Consider the following 15,687-nt stretch of genomic DNA (forward strand, 5'->3'; position numbering starts at 1 on the left):
TAAATGGAAAACATCTGTATAACGAAAACCTACTCAGGACAGTATCTGAACCAGGAATCCAAAAGAAACTAGGCATCATGAAAAATTACCTTCCACGGAATGGTTACTCCAAATTGATGGTGGACCAGGCTTTACCTACAAGATAGCAAAAGCTCCACAAGTAAGAGAAGCCGCCACAACCAGTACTTGTACTCCCCTACATCTGAGGATTGTCGGAAAGGATGAGAAGGATTGGGTCCAAGTATAACATCAGAACCTGTTTCAGATCTGGGAACACTATTCGTAGCAGCGTCACGAAAACCAGGCCACCAAACGCGGACTGCAATTTCAAGAATTGCACTTACCGGATACCCTGCGAGTGCGGAGAATCATACATCGGTGAAACTAAGAGGCCATTGAAAGTTCGCATTGCCAAGATAAAGAAACACACACAGCAAGGGGAAATCAGGAATAGAAGAGCATGTTTGCACTCATCAACATAACATCAAGTGGGCTCAAGCTCAAGGAGGAACGCTGGTTCAGGAGAAAATTAAAAGAAGCCGCATATATGTTGTCCAACAACGCATTTAGCCAAGCTAGTGTAGATATACGCAACATATGGAAACCTGTAATCATGTGGAACACGACCAACTCTCGTCAAACGGTTAGCTTCCGCTAAAACCCATGAGGCGGAGAGAAGGAAGCGGGGATAGGTGAAAGCACTCGAATGACCTATAAATAGTCAGATCTCGGAGGAATAGGTCCAGTTATCACCCGAAGACGATTGTGGATACTAATAATCGAAACGTCGTGAAGTAACTTGGTTTGGAATCTTTTAATTTTTAATTTTTCATTTCTTGTTAATGATTTTTGAATTTTCATCTTGTGTTAATACTTCAATTTTTTTTATTTTTGGTTGTTGGTTGTTTGTATCATTCCATTTTAATTTATGTTTTTTCTTGCTTGATATAATTGTTATTTTTCAGATAATCTTTTTTTAATTTTCTACAAATTCTTTCAGGGATTTCAAATCAAATTATATAATGTTAGACAGACAATAGTAGTCCGAACTAATGAAATGAAACTGATGATTTATATTTTGAAAATTTGTAAAGTCTCCAAAATCTCATGAAGTACTCATGAACGATAAATATAAAATTGCATCCAATACCCTGTATGGCGATGAAATAACAATTAAATAACAATTTGATGAAGAGAGTTGATGAATGCCTGAAAGTTAACGGAAATATCTTCGAACATATTGTGAAATAGTTTTCATATTTTGTGTGAAAAGGAAAGGCAATATTTTTGAACGTTTGCTGTTTTATGAAATATTTATAATACATTTTTGATTTCATTATTTATTCATATGATCTCCTGCTTTCAATTAAAACCAAGGCGGGTAATTAATGGTTCTAATAAACTTTCTGTAACGATTCGAAATTAAGATTCTGTAGCCCGTAGGTTTATACTGAACATGCGCATGTTTTAATTTTTCGAAAAAAACTGAAATATCTCGTGAACGATAGATTTTCGAAAAAGGAATGTTTCATAAAAATTATTTAAAATCACCTGGGTATTTGAAAAATATCATAAAATACAGGATATTCCATTTGAAACAATTGAGTTTTGGCCTATTTTTATATCTTCAGAATTAGTCATCGATTCTAAACAATTTTTTTTAAATTTTGGTAATGTTACTTCAACAAGTCTATGAAATTGAGTATTTCAATGAATCAGTAATAGCTCATTTATGTATTCTACTTTTAAATTTTATGGGGGAATCATCGGAGGCCGCATTTCTAGTCGAGAACGGTTCTAGTCCGGTCAAATTAAACCAAAAAATAAGAGTAAACCTACCTAAATTCCCACCAAGCTAAAAATCAGTAAGATTGATTAAAATATTAGACAAAATAAAATTTGAAAGTTCACCATCTTTCCCCTGTATGGAAAAACAATTATTTAAGGTCAAAGCTAAAAAAAATGAGTTTTTCGCGATTTTCAGCAAAGCAGTAAGTTTTATCATAAAAATACTTCAGACAAAAATTGTAGATCATAAAATTATCTACGAAAAAGTATCAATTTTTTTCCTACGAGCCACCGTTTTTGAGATATAACGATTCAAATGTAAAAGTTGTAATCGTTATAATATGCATGAGTACGCCACGTATATACATCTCTGTAGTTGTACTATACATTAAAATATTTTTCTTTCGGTCATTGTAACTTACACTTATAATATAAAATATGCATACCCTTTATCTTTGTTTGATGACATCGGGATGCGTAAAACACAGAAGTCTGCCATTTACGCTTGTTTCGAAAAGGTAGATTTTGATATTAACAACACAAATGCGACATACATCGTTGACGGAGGATACTCACTACATCACGTTGTGTGGGATAGCGAAGAACTATTCAACGTTATCTTAGATAATTACGTATAGTATGTCGACATTTTGGTTCCAGAGTTACTGTCGTATTTGATGGCTATAATGATTGCACTAGAAATACCAAAGCTGCAGAACAACGTCGTCGAACTTTAGCAACATCTACATTGATATTTTATTTGATGAAAATATGACAGTTTCAACCAGTCAACAAAAATGTCTTACAAATACTCACAAAAAGTCTCGGTTCATTTCAATGAACAACAACAAGCAACAACACGAAACGTGATTATTCCACACGTATTATGTACAAACAAAATATGGAATGAATTCGATATTTCATAGTAGAGTAGCTTGTTAGTTTAAAAACACCACGAATCTACAGAACTTGATATTTCTTTTGAAAAAATATCTGCTATCACAATTGTGACTTAAACTTCCATATAGTTACTGTACTTTTTGTTTACGACTTCATTTTAGCATACTTTGTATTATTCCTGTTATAAATGTTGTTGAATTAACGTTATCATTATTATTTCTGCTTTGATAATTATTCATTTCAAATAATGGTGGACGAGCGGGTTTGATGTCGTCGAGTGAAACTACATTTTTATCAAGACTCGTTGCTCCGATCGACTTTCCACACGAGTACTTTTATTCATAAAATTGTCCAAGTAACCTAATTTTGTTGAAAAATATTGAAAAATATCTGTCATTTCAAAGTTTTGGGGTGTGGACCATCGGGGGTAGTCCGTTCCTGACTTTGTAGCAAAACAACTGACTCCTGCATGAAAGCTCATCGACGGAATTCATTTGTTTAGTCAATTACCAAAATTTGGATGATTTTGAATATTCACTTGAAAAGTTATCAAAGAAAAACATTTTTCATTTTGTAACTTCGAGGGCCCGTAACTTGGTTACGAAGACTTTTAGGAAAAAAAGTTATATGAAGTACTGGTGATATTTTGACCCCATCTATACATTCCCGAGAGGAAAAGAGGAAGTCCAGGGACACCCTGTATATTCATCAAAAAGTGTATCTTCTTTTGCAAAGTGTCAAAATCATGTACGTTTTTTACACGCAATAACTGGCTGTGATACGACATCTGCATTTTCTATGTACGGAGCTCCTAAAAAGCTACCTGCTTAGATAAGTATAGATATGCATGTTTCCTTAAAAATATCAATGGTAAAAAGCAAGTACAATTATCTTGTCGTCTTTCAACCTCAGTTGCTGCTCACCAACATCATTTTCGGGTATATTACCAAGTTCAAGTGTGGCTTGGTTATCAGCTAGACCCTACAGACTGGGGTTTGAAGTTGGTCAACAATTCATTAGAACCAATCCAAACTTTACTTTCACCTGCGCCGGAAAAACTGCTGAAGACAATTTTTTGCAACTGCAGAAAGGGGTGCAGTGCTTTGTGTTTGCGAAAAAGCCGTACTGTTTTGTTCTCTGGCATGTACATATTGTCAAGGCCGATCGTGCTCTAATATTTAATCACCAACATTGGAGGATCCGTTTGATTCCAACGAGGCAACATGCGATACATCGTTATTAACGCAGTTTACATGTACTCAAGATAAAGATGAAGAAGAAGAATAAGAACAAGACAAGAACAAGAAGATCAAGAAGAAAAACCAGAAGAAGAATTTGAAAGTAACGACTCTAACGATTGAATTACACTACTTTATTTGAACTTAAATTGCTTTTATCTTTTCAATCTCAGCTAGTATCCATTTTTTTGCAATAGTTTTAAATTAAACAGGATCACAACTGACCCGTGGAATAGGCTTACTGGGAAAACCACGTTAAAAAAAACGTGCTAAGTACACTACCTCATAGTTGGCGTGGAAACGTGTGCATATTATACAACTTTTTGAATCGTTATATCTCAAAAAGAGTGACTTGTAGGAAAAAAATATTGATAATTTTTTTTGTAGATAATTTTATGATCCACAATTTTTGTCAGAAATATTTTTATGATAAAATTTACCGCTATGCTGAAAATCGCGAAAAACTAATTTTTTTTTACCTTTGACCTTGAATAATTTTTTTCCATACAGAGAAAAGATGAGAAACTTTCAAATTTTATTTTTTATCATATTTTAAACAATCTTACTGATTTTCGTCTTGGTGGGAATTTAGGTAACTTCGAATGTCTAAATTGACCGGACTATTAATTTTTAGTATAGAATGTATTACATAAACCCCTATTAGAGTTATGTCAGGTATTCAAAAATGTGACAACATACAAGGTGTTATATTTGAATCAAGGAAGTCGGCACCAACTTCCGGTATAACCGAAAAACGCCATTAATCTCATTCGATGAAGCATGTTAAGAAACGCATATTTGCCAATTTTCAGGAAATGAATTCTATTATATCCAGAAATACGGCTAACCGACGGTAATTACAATGTTTCTTCATAACAAATTTTTAATTTGGCTTATTTTTCTTCTTACTTTCCTAGAAAGTTTCCCACATCTTTTGTTCAATAATAAAGCCATGGATAAATAAAACATATCCCTGAAAAGCGTCTAACCATACTTTCAGAAGATATGTTTGTGAAGGTTGACTGAAACTGTACAAAACAATAGATTCATTTTCATTTATCGTTTCACTATTTGAGGAGCCAGTCCTGGCTATAAATGATAATTATCGCTGCTTGTTTTGATATTTGGAAATAATAACTCTGAATAATAAATCAGTTCCGAGAATTTGATGATCAATGACAAAATCGGTGATTGTCATGTTTGTGCCTAGTGTTAATTTTCAATATAAGAACAACCTACAAATACATCAGCGATTGTAATGAATTATACCATAGCACTTCTTTCAGTTTAGTCTATCATCCACTGCTCATAAGAAATACTCAATTTGCGAACTTATATACGGCAAAACAGTGTAAACTTTCACGTTCGGAGATAACTCTGTCAAAGATATTTCCCAGCTATTTTCTTGGCCGTGGTCTGCAAGTTTTTATGTCTTACGTTTCGTCTACTACTGCGGTATACTGCTCAAGTTGTTCTCAGCGCAGAAACGGTCAGGCATATAAACCTGCAGATATCGCTTAAAAACATAAAATAATTATGGCCCACATAGGGTATATAAAATTGCTGCAGATGTATCCAAGCTTCAAAAATAGGCTTTTGTTTGTATAACATTCAGACGGTTGTTTTTATTTTTTCTATTTTGTTATTCAGAAGAGCTCTCAGTTTAGTGAACAGGACATTTTCTGCATCTAGATTAAGTACTTAAAAATATACTATTGAAAAATATAATTTCACTCGGCAAAGCTGTTTTATCTCATTGAGAACAAATATTCTGAACTCCTTTCGTGAGGGTATTTTCAAATTACATGCAACCCTCTAAATGTTTCATGATGCTTGTGGAAACTGAGGCAATCAAAAAAGCAACACAAAAGCTTGCGCAGGTTCATGGATATTTAACACGCTTTTATTAGCTTCACCTGTACCTCGGGATTTGTATTTGACAGATTAAATATATATAGTTTAAAAAGACTTTAAAACAACGACACTAAAAAATGAAAAATAAATATAGTTTAAAAACTAAAAAACACGTTTTTGGCTTTCTACTACTCCATCTTGATACAAAAAAAGGATGAGGGAATCTTCCAAAGAAAGGAAGGAAGTAATCAATTTGAAAATAAGTAACATGGATATGTAGATCATGCAAATAAGTGACTTTTAGACACAAACTGAAAGAAAGGCATCCTGAAACACCTACTTCCATATAAACATTGAATTACACGAAAGAAAAAATTCTTTCGAAACAAATACTTTTATATGAACACTGAATTAAACAGAAGATACTTTTCTCCACTCAGTTTGTATTCCAAAAATGAATCACTCCTAAAAATATAACCCCTTCAATTCAAATAAGATTCCTCTTAACTGGGATTAAATCAAATAGGAGAATGAATGTCGTTACGATGTCATCGATGACATAAGTAGATCAAGCTTATTCCATGACATTAAAAATCGTAATTCATGAATGAATTGTGTGTATTTTTTATAATGTTATCCAATTTGGTACTGAAGAGCCTTAAGGCAAGTGTCTTACGGCGAAACATCGATGTATACCAGTGAGGATGACAGTGTTTCATGTAAGTGCAATTTGTTATCATTCATGTGAATGAATAGAAACTGAGTAGAGAAAAGTATCTTCTGTATAATTCAGTGTTCATATAGACGTATTTGTTTCGAAAGAATTTTTTTTTTTTTTTCGTGTAATTCAATGTTTATATGGAAGTAGCTGTTTCAGGAGGACTTTCTTCCAGTTTGTATAGAGCTTCAATGGGTAACATCATACTTAACAAACAGAACCCAGACGACAGTTGTGAATGGTGTGAAGTCAGATTCAAGAGTAATAAATTCAGGGGTTCCACAGGGTTCAATCCTGGGACCACTATTGTTTGTAGCTTTTCTGAGTGACATTGAAGACACCTGTAAATTCGCAAATCAAATGATATTATATGCCGATGACACTAATATTCTGATGTCACACAATAACATTGATCAATTAACAAATTTAAGTAACAAGGCATCTAATGAAATAGAAAGGTATAGCTTTGAGAATGGCCTCAGCCTGAATAAAAAAAAACCAATTATGTCCGGTTCTTGCCAAAAAACATGAATCCAAATTATGACCTATAATTAACCTTATCTGGTAAATCTACATTCAATATTTTTCATTGATCCTCTAATAATACTCACACGACACTTTGAATTCCTATAACGGTTCCAAAATTATTATTTTGAAAGGCAATTTTTCTGTATAGACTTCTGTCCACCTCAAAGGGATTTGAGGTACGCCTTTTGAATTTATTATTTATTTCTGATCAAATAATGTTTGAGCACCTTTTAACTTGCTAGGAATCGTATGTTAAATAATAAAACTTCAGATAAGTTTAAAATTTTGAGGATTGTCATTTGCGTGCGAACAACAATTAGGTTGGTTAACGGAATAAACCCACTTGAACAATGTTTTATTTAAAAAACAGTTTTTCCTTTATCGAGTGGCTGCTGTTTTCATATTTTTACCTTTTTATATATTTGAAATAGTGGCTAAGGATGATGTGCTGATTTCTTCTTTCGTTTCAGAATCCAAGTGATGTTCCGGCAATTGTGGATAAACAAAAGCAGAATGCAGAACTTGATCGACGATAGTGATTTTTTTAATGTTATTTACCAGAATGGTATCTAGTTTTAAAAACTTCATTTGTGTACTAATAAATTAATTCACTTTTTTGTCTGAGTTGTAATGTTGTTTATAGGCTTCGATTTCATTATTTGTTAATTTGCAATTTGTCAAGAATATGTCCCTTTTTTATATATGTTTTCTTATTGAATATTTATTTATGAGATGAGATGATGAGATACTTTGGATTCAAGTTTATACACAGAAACATAAGTTCATCTTTGATGAAGTAAATGAGTTTATTTGATTTATACAAATAGAAGCGTTTCAATGAAAAATGCTTCTCTTCAAAGGAAAACAATTAATTTCTCATACGGAGAAATTTAAATAATGTTCCAAGTAAACATATCATTCTTTCAAAACCCACAGTTTGGCTTCGAGATTAATTTTGCTCAGACTAAAGAATGCATACTTACTTCTCTTGAGCTAATGTGATTATTTCTATTGAAATGTATGCACAATTTTGGTGGAATATTTTTTTTTCTACTTAAAATAAGTGTTTATTCAGTCCATTTGAAATAATTATTCAAATTCAATTCGAGAGAATATGTTTCTCAGTTTAAAAAATATTTCTTCATTAATATAAGAGAGCAAGATTTATTTAAATCCAGATAATGTTCTTCACTTTGAGATTTTTATTTTTACTGTGTTACAGGAATCTTCACAGGAAATTTCCTGCATATGAAATTGGCAATACAACTGAAAGAGTCGACCTTCAATTCTGGAATGGGAACACTTGCAGATCGGTTTTGGGCTCATTAGTCATTCATCAGTGCAAGATAGTGGCCATCATCGACCTAAAGTCAATGATACTCCATAATTGAGAATCGAAATTTCATCATCCTAAATTGTAGCGCACAACCAAACGTCACTCCATCTAGTGAACGAGGTACTAACCAACTGCATATCCGAAATTTGCCGGATTCCTCTGAATAAGGAAGAAAAACTTTCTAATTAGTCAGTCGGATATAATTCAACGCCGTTCTTGGTATTAGCCAGGGGAGCAGTTGTTTTCTGATAGGCTTCAGTCCATTCAACCTACTGTATAGGTATATCCGAGACTGGCTTGAACATTTAAAGTTCATTTCTTTAGAGAACTATTAAAAGTGTACTGTACTCGAACTGTTTGAGATAAAAAGTGTATATTTTTTTGCATGCGCTTGGCCGGGACCTTGGGAGATATGAGTGCAGTTGAGTTTTCGAAATCAAATGGAATGTATGAGAACCGTGTATCATTGTTACAAATGGTGAAGTACATCACAGTTGGTGACGGGGATAATGGTTAACATGAAGCGCGCTCATCATTGAAGAATTGATATAATTCAGTTCTGAGAACAATGAAAAAAGTTGCAATCAGATGTCCAATCCAGTCTTTTTTCGTGGCAAATTCAATCGATAATGAAGAGAGAAAACGTGCAATATTATTGAACGGTTTATCCAAAAATGTATTCGTGCCATTAGAAAACCTCGCCACCTGCAAAACCGAAAAATAGTTCGTTTGAGGACATTGTGAAATTATTCGAAACATTTTATAAACTTACTCATGCGGTATTTGCAGAACGTTTTGCATTTCATGCAACCAAAAAGTTGGGGTCGGAAACTATCCAAGAGTATGCGTTTCGTCTTCGCGGTCCAGCAACGCATTGTAAATCATTAGATAATGCACTAAGTGACAAATTCATCCGTGGGTTTGGAAAGGGTAAAATTTTTGATATGTTCTTCACCAAAGATGAATATCTGATTCTTCAAGAAGCAATGGAATCGAGAGCAAAAATGATTGACAAAGTGAAAGAGATTGAGAAAAGAGTTAGTGTATGTGAGAAGGAGAGAGAGTTTTGCAGCGCTAACGATACGATTAGAGAAAATGATAGGAGAGGATTGGTTATCCATAAAATAGACATTAGAAGAGATTGAGGTACTTACAAAAAATCGAAGGCAAAATCCAAGCAAGGGCAACCAACCCATCAAGGTGAACCTTACACCTTCTGGCAACTCTGCCACCTTGTGGCAACACACTCTGGCTAGGCAAGGTCTCTGGCAAGGTGGCAAAGAGTAGAAAAGAAAAAAGGAAAAGTAGAACCAAGATGACATACTCCACCGAACTATGGAGAAAGAGGAAACCGAGGCCAGGTTGGAAGACACCACTGAAGGAGGAGATTATAATAGTAAAAACGGATCAGGAAGATGAGACGCCTACTGCACGAATAGTCAGCGAACGACTTCGAAGGGGTGTATGAGCTATTTGGAGGCCATCACCAAAATTTGCGCTGAAAGATGAAATAGAGAAGGGACCACAGATGTACAGGAACGTGCTACGGGATGAGAGAAGGGCGAACGTTAAGGAAGGTCAAATTCCGAATCAATATGTACTTCTCACTGAAGTTGAGAAGGACTATGGAGATCGGGGATTGATTCAACCCCAGCTAAAGCAAAACTCGGCATTGAGTGAGAATATCTCACAGAAGGAGATAACGAAAGAGATGCATGGAGAAAAATGAAAGAATATAGAATGAATACATGGAAGGAGAAGATAGTTCTAAAAGTGAATACAGTGCTCTTCCTGAGATTCATGTAACTGGGTATGTTTGGCCTAGACCTCACGGGGAACATGTGGAGGAGCAGCATAACGGTGGGGCTGTGTGCTACAAGTGTTATCACTATGGGCACACAGCGAAAGTGTGTAGGAAGGAACCGGCTTGCAACAAATGCGAAGGACAACATGAAGGAAAAAAGTGTGAGGGTAATCGGGGACTCAGTTGCGTCAATTGCAGAAGGGTCGGTGTGATTGGGAGTGAGAGGAGGCACTTGGAATTAGACTCCAAGTGCCCAGTATACATAAAAAGGGGGGACTGCAGCGGAGGTACGTTCAAGGTACTTCAAGCGACGAGCGCACAAAGCGCCCACGCTTTTTTAACAATGATACTAGTATTTTTCTTTCGGTGTTGTTTTAAGCTTATTTTAGAAAAATATTTTCAACTTTTTAGTTCTATAGTCTTCAAAATCGTGTTTTTTAGTTTTTCAAACTATATTTAGTTTTCTTTTTTTAGTTTCGTATGCTATAAAAGCGTGTTTTTTGGTATTTTTGAACTATATTTACTTCATCTAAACTTTGGGATCAATCAGCCGTATATTGTTTAGAAAAATGACCATTGATATTTTCCGATTCCGGAGAGGGAGCCTGAGAATCAGCTACCAAGCCCAAGGAAGGAAATTACAGTTACATAAGCTTTCAATGAATATAAAGATTGAACTCGCTTACCATCAGAGTCTCACTATACCTTCTCTTCTTTATAGAGATAGCATTCATAGGAGCCATACAAGATTCAATGTATGAAGAACATTGATATAAAATTTCATTTTCTCGATCGTTCTCATGATGCACTTCAAAATTTTTCAGATATTGTTTGTGAACAGAACGAATTTTACTAAAATAATGTATGAAGCACAACTATGTTACCTATGGAATCGAAATACAAAATAATTGCGTGTGTACCAGTCATTTTGTATTTCAACAATTTTATGTATTTTTTATAATATTCACATTCACACCCAAAATGTTTACATACACGCCATTCGCTCTTAATATCTACATAGATTATGTTCCTATTGGTCCAGATATACATTTGCGTTATTTTTTTCTAACGTTTTTCAGTCATCTCTTATTCATTTATTTGTATAATTAGTTTTCATTCCCATCATATATAACATTGAACTTAGTATTATTGAATCTGTTTAAATATGTTTAATCTTCTTTATATTTACCAAAATGATGAATTTTCAAGTTAACTCTACAGATATTTTGAGGTATGGTAGGTACATGTTGTATAATATACGTTTGCTATACAATGTGACACTTCTCTCATCGCTTTCATACGTTAAAACGAAAGATTTCTCACGCAGTGAGAAATAATTTCTCACTGTTATCACGATAACCCAAGTCAGTCGTGAATTGTTATATGTCAGATTGATATGGCACGTTCTCCATGTTGACAACGCAATGCCGACGATTCGCATGCAATATCCAAGTAGCCCATTGTCGGCGTTTCCATAACAACAAAACCGAAGCACTGCATAATTATTGCTGTCAACTTACTCAACAAAAATAGATTTATTGTTGATTGTTATAGTATAAACAGTTCAGATTTATAAAATAACGAATACAATGAAATACGAAGATTTAGAGTTGGAAAATACACCAATAATTTGCTACCGAGCACGTCAAGAGAAAAATATGAAATCGCCTACAGAACCTTTATGGAGTGGAAAATGAAAGTCAAGGTAAATTCTTGTTCCGAAAATACCTTGTTAGTTTATTTTGAAGAGTTGTCGAGAAGATTGAAATCATCAACATTATATGCTCTCAGAACTCGATGCTGAGAAGTACCTTAATTATTGAAAACTGTGTTGATATATCAAAATACGTGAAACTATGTGTATTTCTAAAACACAAATCTGAAAAATATGCTTCAAAATAGTCAAAAACATTAACTTCTGAAGAAATTCAACAAATTTTTAAAAGATACACCTGATGGAAAGTATTTGCTGATAAAGGTATGAATTGGAAATTTTTGATTTTGATTTCAGGCTGCTTTAGCTATTGGCCTTACAGGGGCATGCCGTTGTGATGAACTTCGAAAATTAAAAATTGATGACATGGAAGATTTTAAGATACTAAAACCAAGGATCCTAGAAATTTAACAGTCACAGGAGAATTCTACCAAATTTACAAAAAATATGTGAAGCTTCGACCGTATACAAATGAAACACGTTTCTTTTACCAAAATTTTTGCAATTACCGAACCCTGAATTATATACTGGCCACTGTTTCCGAAGGTCATCTGCGACTATTTTAGTTAATGCAGGGACAAATCTTTTAACTTCAAAACGCCGTGAGGGTTGGAAATCCAGCAATGTCGCAGAATCCTTCATCGACAACTACATAGCTAACAAAATGAAAATTTCAAAAAGTATATAGTAGAATCCATTCAGCCTCCAGCACCATTAGAACCTGAACACAACAATGCTGTGGAAGCTCAGTACGTTTCCCCATCAACTTCAACTTCGACCGCAGCTAATATTTCAATTACTGAAAACATATTGAAACAAAACGACCTACCAGGAATAACTTTACAAAATTGTTCGAATATAACTGTTAATTACTATTTTAAATAAAATATAAAAATGAGTTAATGACATACAAGTATTATTATATATGTATTTTAATTTTCAATATTTGAAAACAGCGCAGCCGTAGAAAAAACTCGTGTCAACAAACATCTGCACTCGTAAGAAATATGTCGTTTTTCTCACTTGTTGTACAATATACTAATTCTTTATTTTTGTTTTCCACTTAGGAAACGAGTGCGATGGCACTTAGCCTTATGTACTCTATTCATATTACTCTCAGGATATTATTTTCTATTCCTTCCTGTATGAATTTTATGGATAAAATTATTATTATCCCTGCATATCAATTCATAAGTATCAAAAAACTTTAACTCACAGATATCAATGCACAGATATAAATACATTGATAAATATTATTTCTTTGAATTGAGTAATTATTACTGCCTCCCAATTCATAAGCATTAAGCATATCCCAATACATTGTTGATTTTACGAATACTTTCTGAAAACTGGTAACTCTATGAAATATAACTACTAAGCAGTCTTCAATATTGGTAAGTATTTATACATATATCTTGAGAGATACAAAGCAAAATCAATACCTACATCTAATGAATAATTCAAGCCGAGGCAGTTTTTCCAAATTATGTTCAATACATATTTCGTCATACTTCAATTTAATTTTTTATCGAAATTTATTAGTGGAAGAATTAGTCACCTCAAACACTTGTTAAAAACGTAGTCCACAAAACACAAGTGAGTTAAACACATGAGTTAACATATTATTTGAACTTCTGAAGTCAGGCTTACCGAATGCTTCACTGAAGCCACCGTGTTCCCTGAGGTCGTCTCAAAGAAAATTCCAGAGTCATAGTGTGGCCAAGTTTTTACTTCTTTGAAAATATTTTGGCCTGGGCTCCATGTGTTTGGACTAGTTTGGTTATGACAGACGATAATATAGTCTTCAGTCAAGTATTTCCTGCTAACTCCATCGTTGATTAAAGTTTTAGCAGCATCTATCATATTTGGCGTTAATTTGTCAATATCGTAAGTTCCAATATATACGATGTCGACCGTATCATTTCTGTACTGCGGTTGAACTCCCCATCCTCTTCCTTCATAGATATTACCATCACTGCCAATAAGAAAACTGCAGTATATATCTGGATGACCGTCTCTGGCATCTTGACTTTGTTGCGTCGCTACAACTTTACTACAACTCGGAAAAGAGTCGCAGGTTCTTGATCTCAGATGTTTTATTATGACCATATTCACAGGACCAGTAATGTTCAATTGCCATTTTGGTGGTCTACCACCCCAGTCGCTCTTTTTAAAAAACTGGTGATTTGGAAGTTTAATGGAAGAAGGTGGACTCTGAGATGTAGCATATGATGTTTCATTTTCAGTTCGCCTATTCGGAAAGCAATATTCTAATATCAATACTGCTGCAATTATAAGGAATACAGCTAACGACAACCACAAAAAGGTTTTTATCATTGCTTGCCATCCATTTACATGTACCTCGTCTACCTCTTCCGCTTGTGAATTTTCTCTGTGTTGAAAATTGGCTACAAAACAAAAAGAATATTTTCGGTGTTACTAGGTATAGTCGAAGTAATCTTTATTGTGAATAGTTAAAGTTATCGGCATCTCAAAGGCCGAATAAACCAATACAGAGAAATAAGGCCGCTACGAACTAGTCCACGTGGACTGAAGAGAGTTCACTTCAGGAACTGATCACGATTTGAGTGTTGAAATTTGATACTGGTGCAGTTATTATTTAAAATTTTTCTTATCTATTTAAAATGTGGCGCTTTGAACAAGTACTAATAGTAATTACGAGTGTGATAACAACGCAGACTTTTTCCTATGTAGTGATTCCAATAGCGCTGGTGAACAATGCAAAAACGAGATACCAGTGAATAAGATTCGGATGCATTTGAATATTGAAACACAGAGAGTATGTTTCAATGTATATAAGAATCTACATCTCAAGTTTGGTTTCGAAGGAAAAAATATTACAAGCAACATCAGATTTGAACGAAATTCCTTTCTCAACTGTACGTATAATGTATTTCATCAGTTCGGACTTCCATTGTCTAATATAATATAAATTGATTTGAAAACCCTGAAAAAAACAATTAAAAAATCAATAAGATTAACCGAAATAACAATTTTATCAAACAAAAAACTGAAATTACAAAGAAATAACATTTAAGCAACAACCAAACAAATAAAAAATTGAAATATTAATAAAAGCTGAAAAATAAAAATTAAAATTATTATTAACAAGAAATGAAAAATAAAAATTAAAAAATTCCAAACGAAGTTATGTCACATAACCTGGTCACATTACTTTTTTTCTTGTTTGGTTGTTGCTTGTATGTTATTTCTTTGAAATTTCAGTTTTTTGTATAATAAAATGGTTATTTCGGTTAATCTTATTAATTCTTCAACTATTTTTTCGGGGTTTTCAAATCAATTTATATTATATCAGACAATGGAAGTCTGAATTGATGAAATACACCACGAAACATTGTCAACCACCTTCAAACAAATGTACGTAAAATAATCAAAAACAAAGCTTATGAACGCAAGACGCGATGTGATATGGGATTACCAAAACCTTCAGACGTTCATCAAATAAAATCATCAAAAAAACAATATACGACTGTTACAGAAGCAATGAGATTCCTACAATTGAAATCATAAGGAAGAACTTGAATACTTCCAGCCACAACGTCAAGCAGTTATGGAAAGCAGAAGAATAGTGGAATTGCGTAACAAATACTTAGAACAAATAACTAAATATAGACAGGAATCATAGAAAATTTTCTATTTGGACGCAACTTGGTATGACTTTCACGACACAGTTACGAAAGGGTGGACTGATGCTTCGAGAATGTGTAGGCCTAACATGCCTGCAAACAAAGGATCACGACTAATCATTGTGCATTGCGGAGGAAG

At 33.8% G+C, this 15,687-nt stretch overlaps 1 protein-coding gene across 8 annotated transcripts in view; it reads right to left on the bottom strand.

Annotated features, from left to right (window-relative positions):
- Nucleotides 1-15,687, bottom strand: part of LOC111507475 (peptidoglycan-recognition protein SC2) — a 203,167-nt gene that overhangs the window by 127,973 nt on the left and 59,507 nt on the right. For 5 of the 8 annotated variants that reach the window (XM_074186717.1, XM_074186718.1, XM_074186716.1 and 2 more), the window contains one exon: nt 13,531-14,288. The exons of the other annotated variants lie outside the window; for them this stretch is intronic. In XM_074186717.1, coding sequence (XP_074042818.1) covers nt 13,531-14,288 — 758 coding nt within the window. The remainder of the gene's footprint in view (nt 1-13,530; nt 14,289-15,687) is intronic. 8 annotated transcript variants of the gene reach the window in all.

The sequence above is a fragment of the Leptinotarsa decemlineata genome, unplaced genomic scaffold, assembly GCF_025532065.1.
Source record: "Leptinotarsa decemlineata unplaced genomic scaffold, Ldec_3_MD MMD2_P_RNA_scaffold_4, whole genome shotgun sequence".
In the NCBI taxonomy this organism is placed as follows: Eukaryota; Metazoa; Arthropoda; class Insecta; order Coleoptera; family Chrysomelidae; genus Leptinotarsa; species Leptinotarsa decemlineata.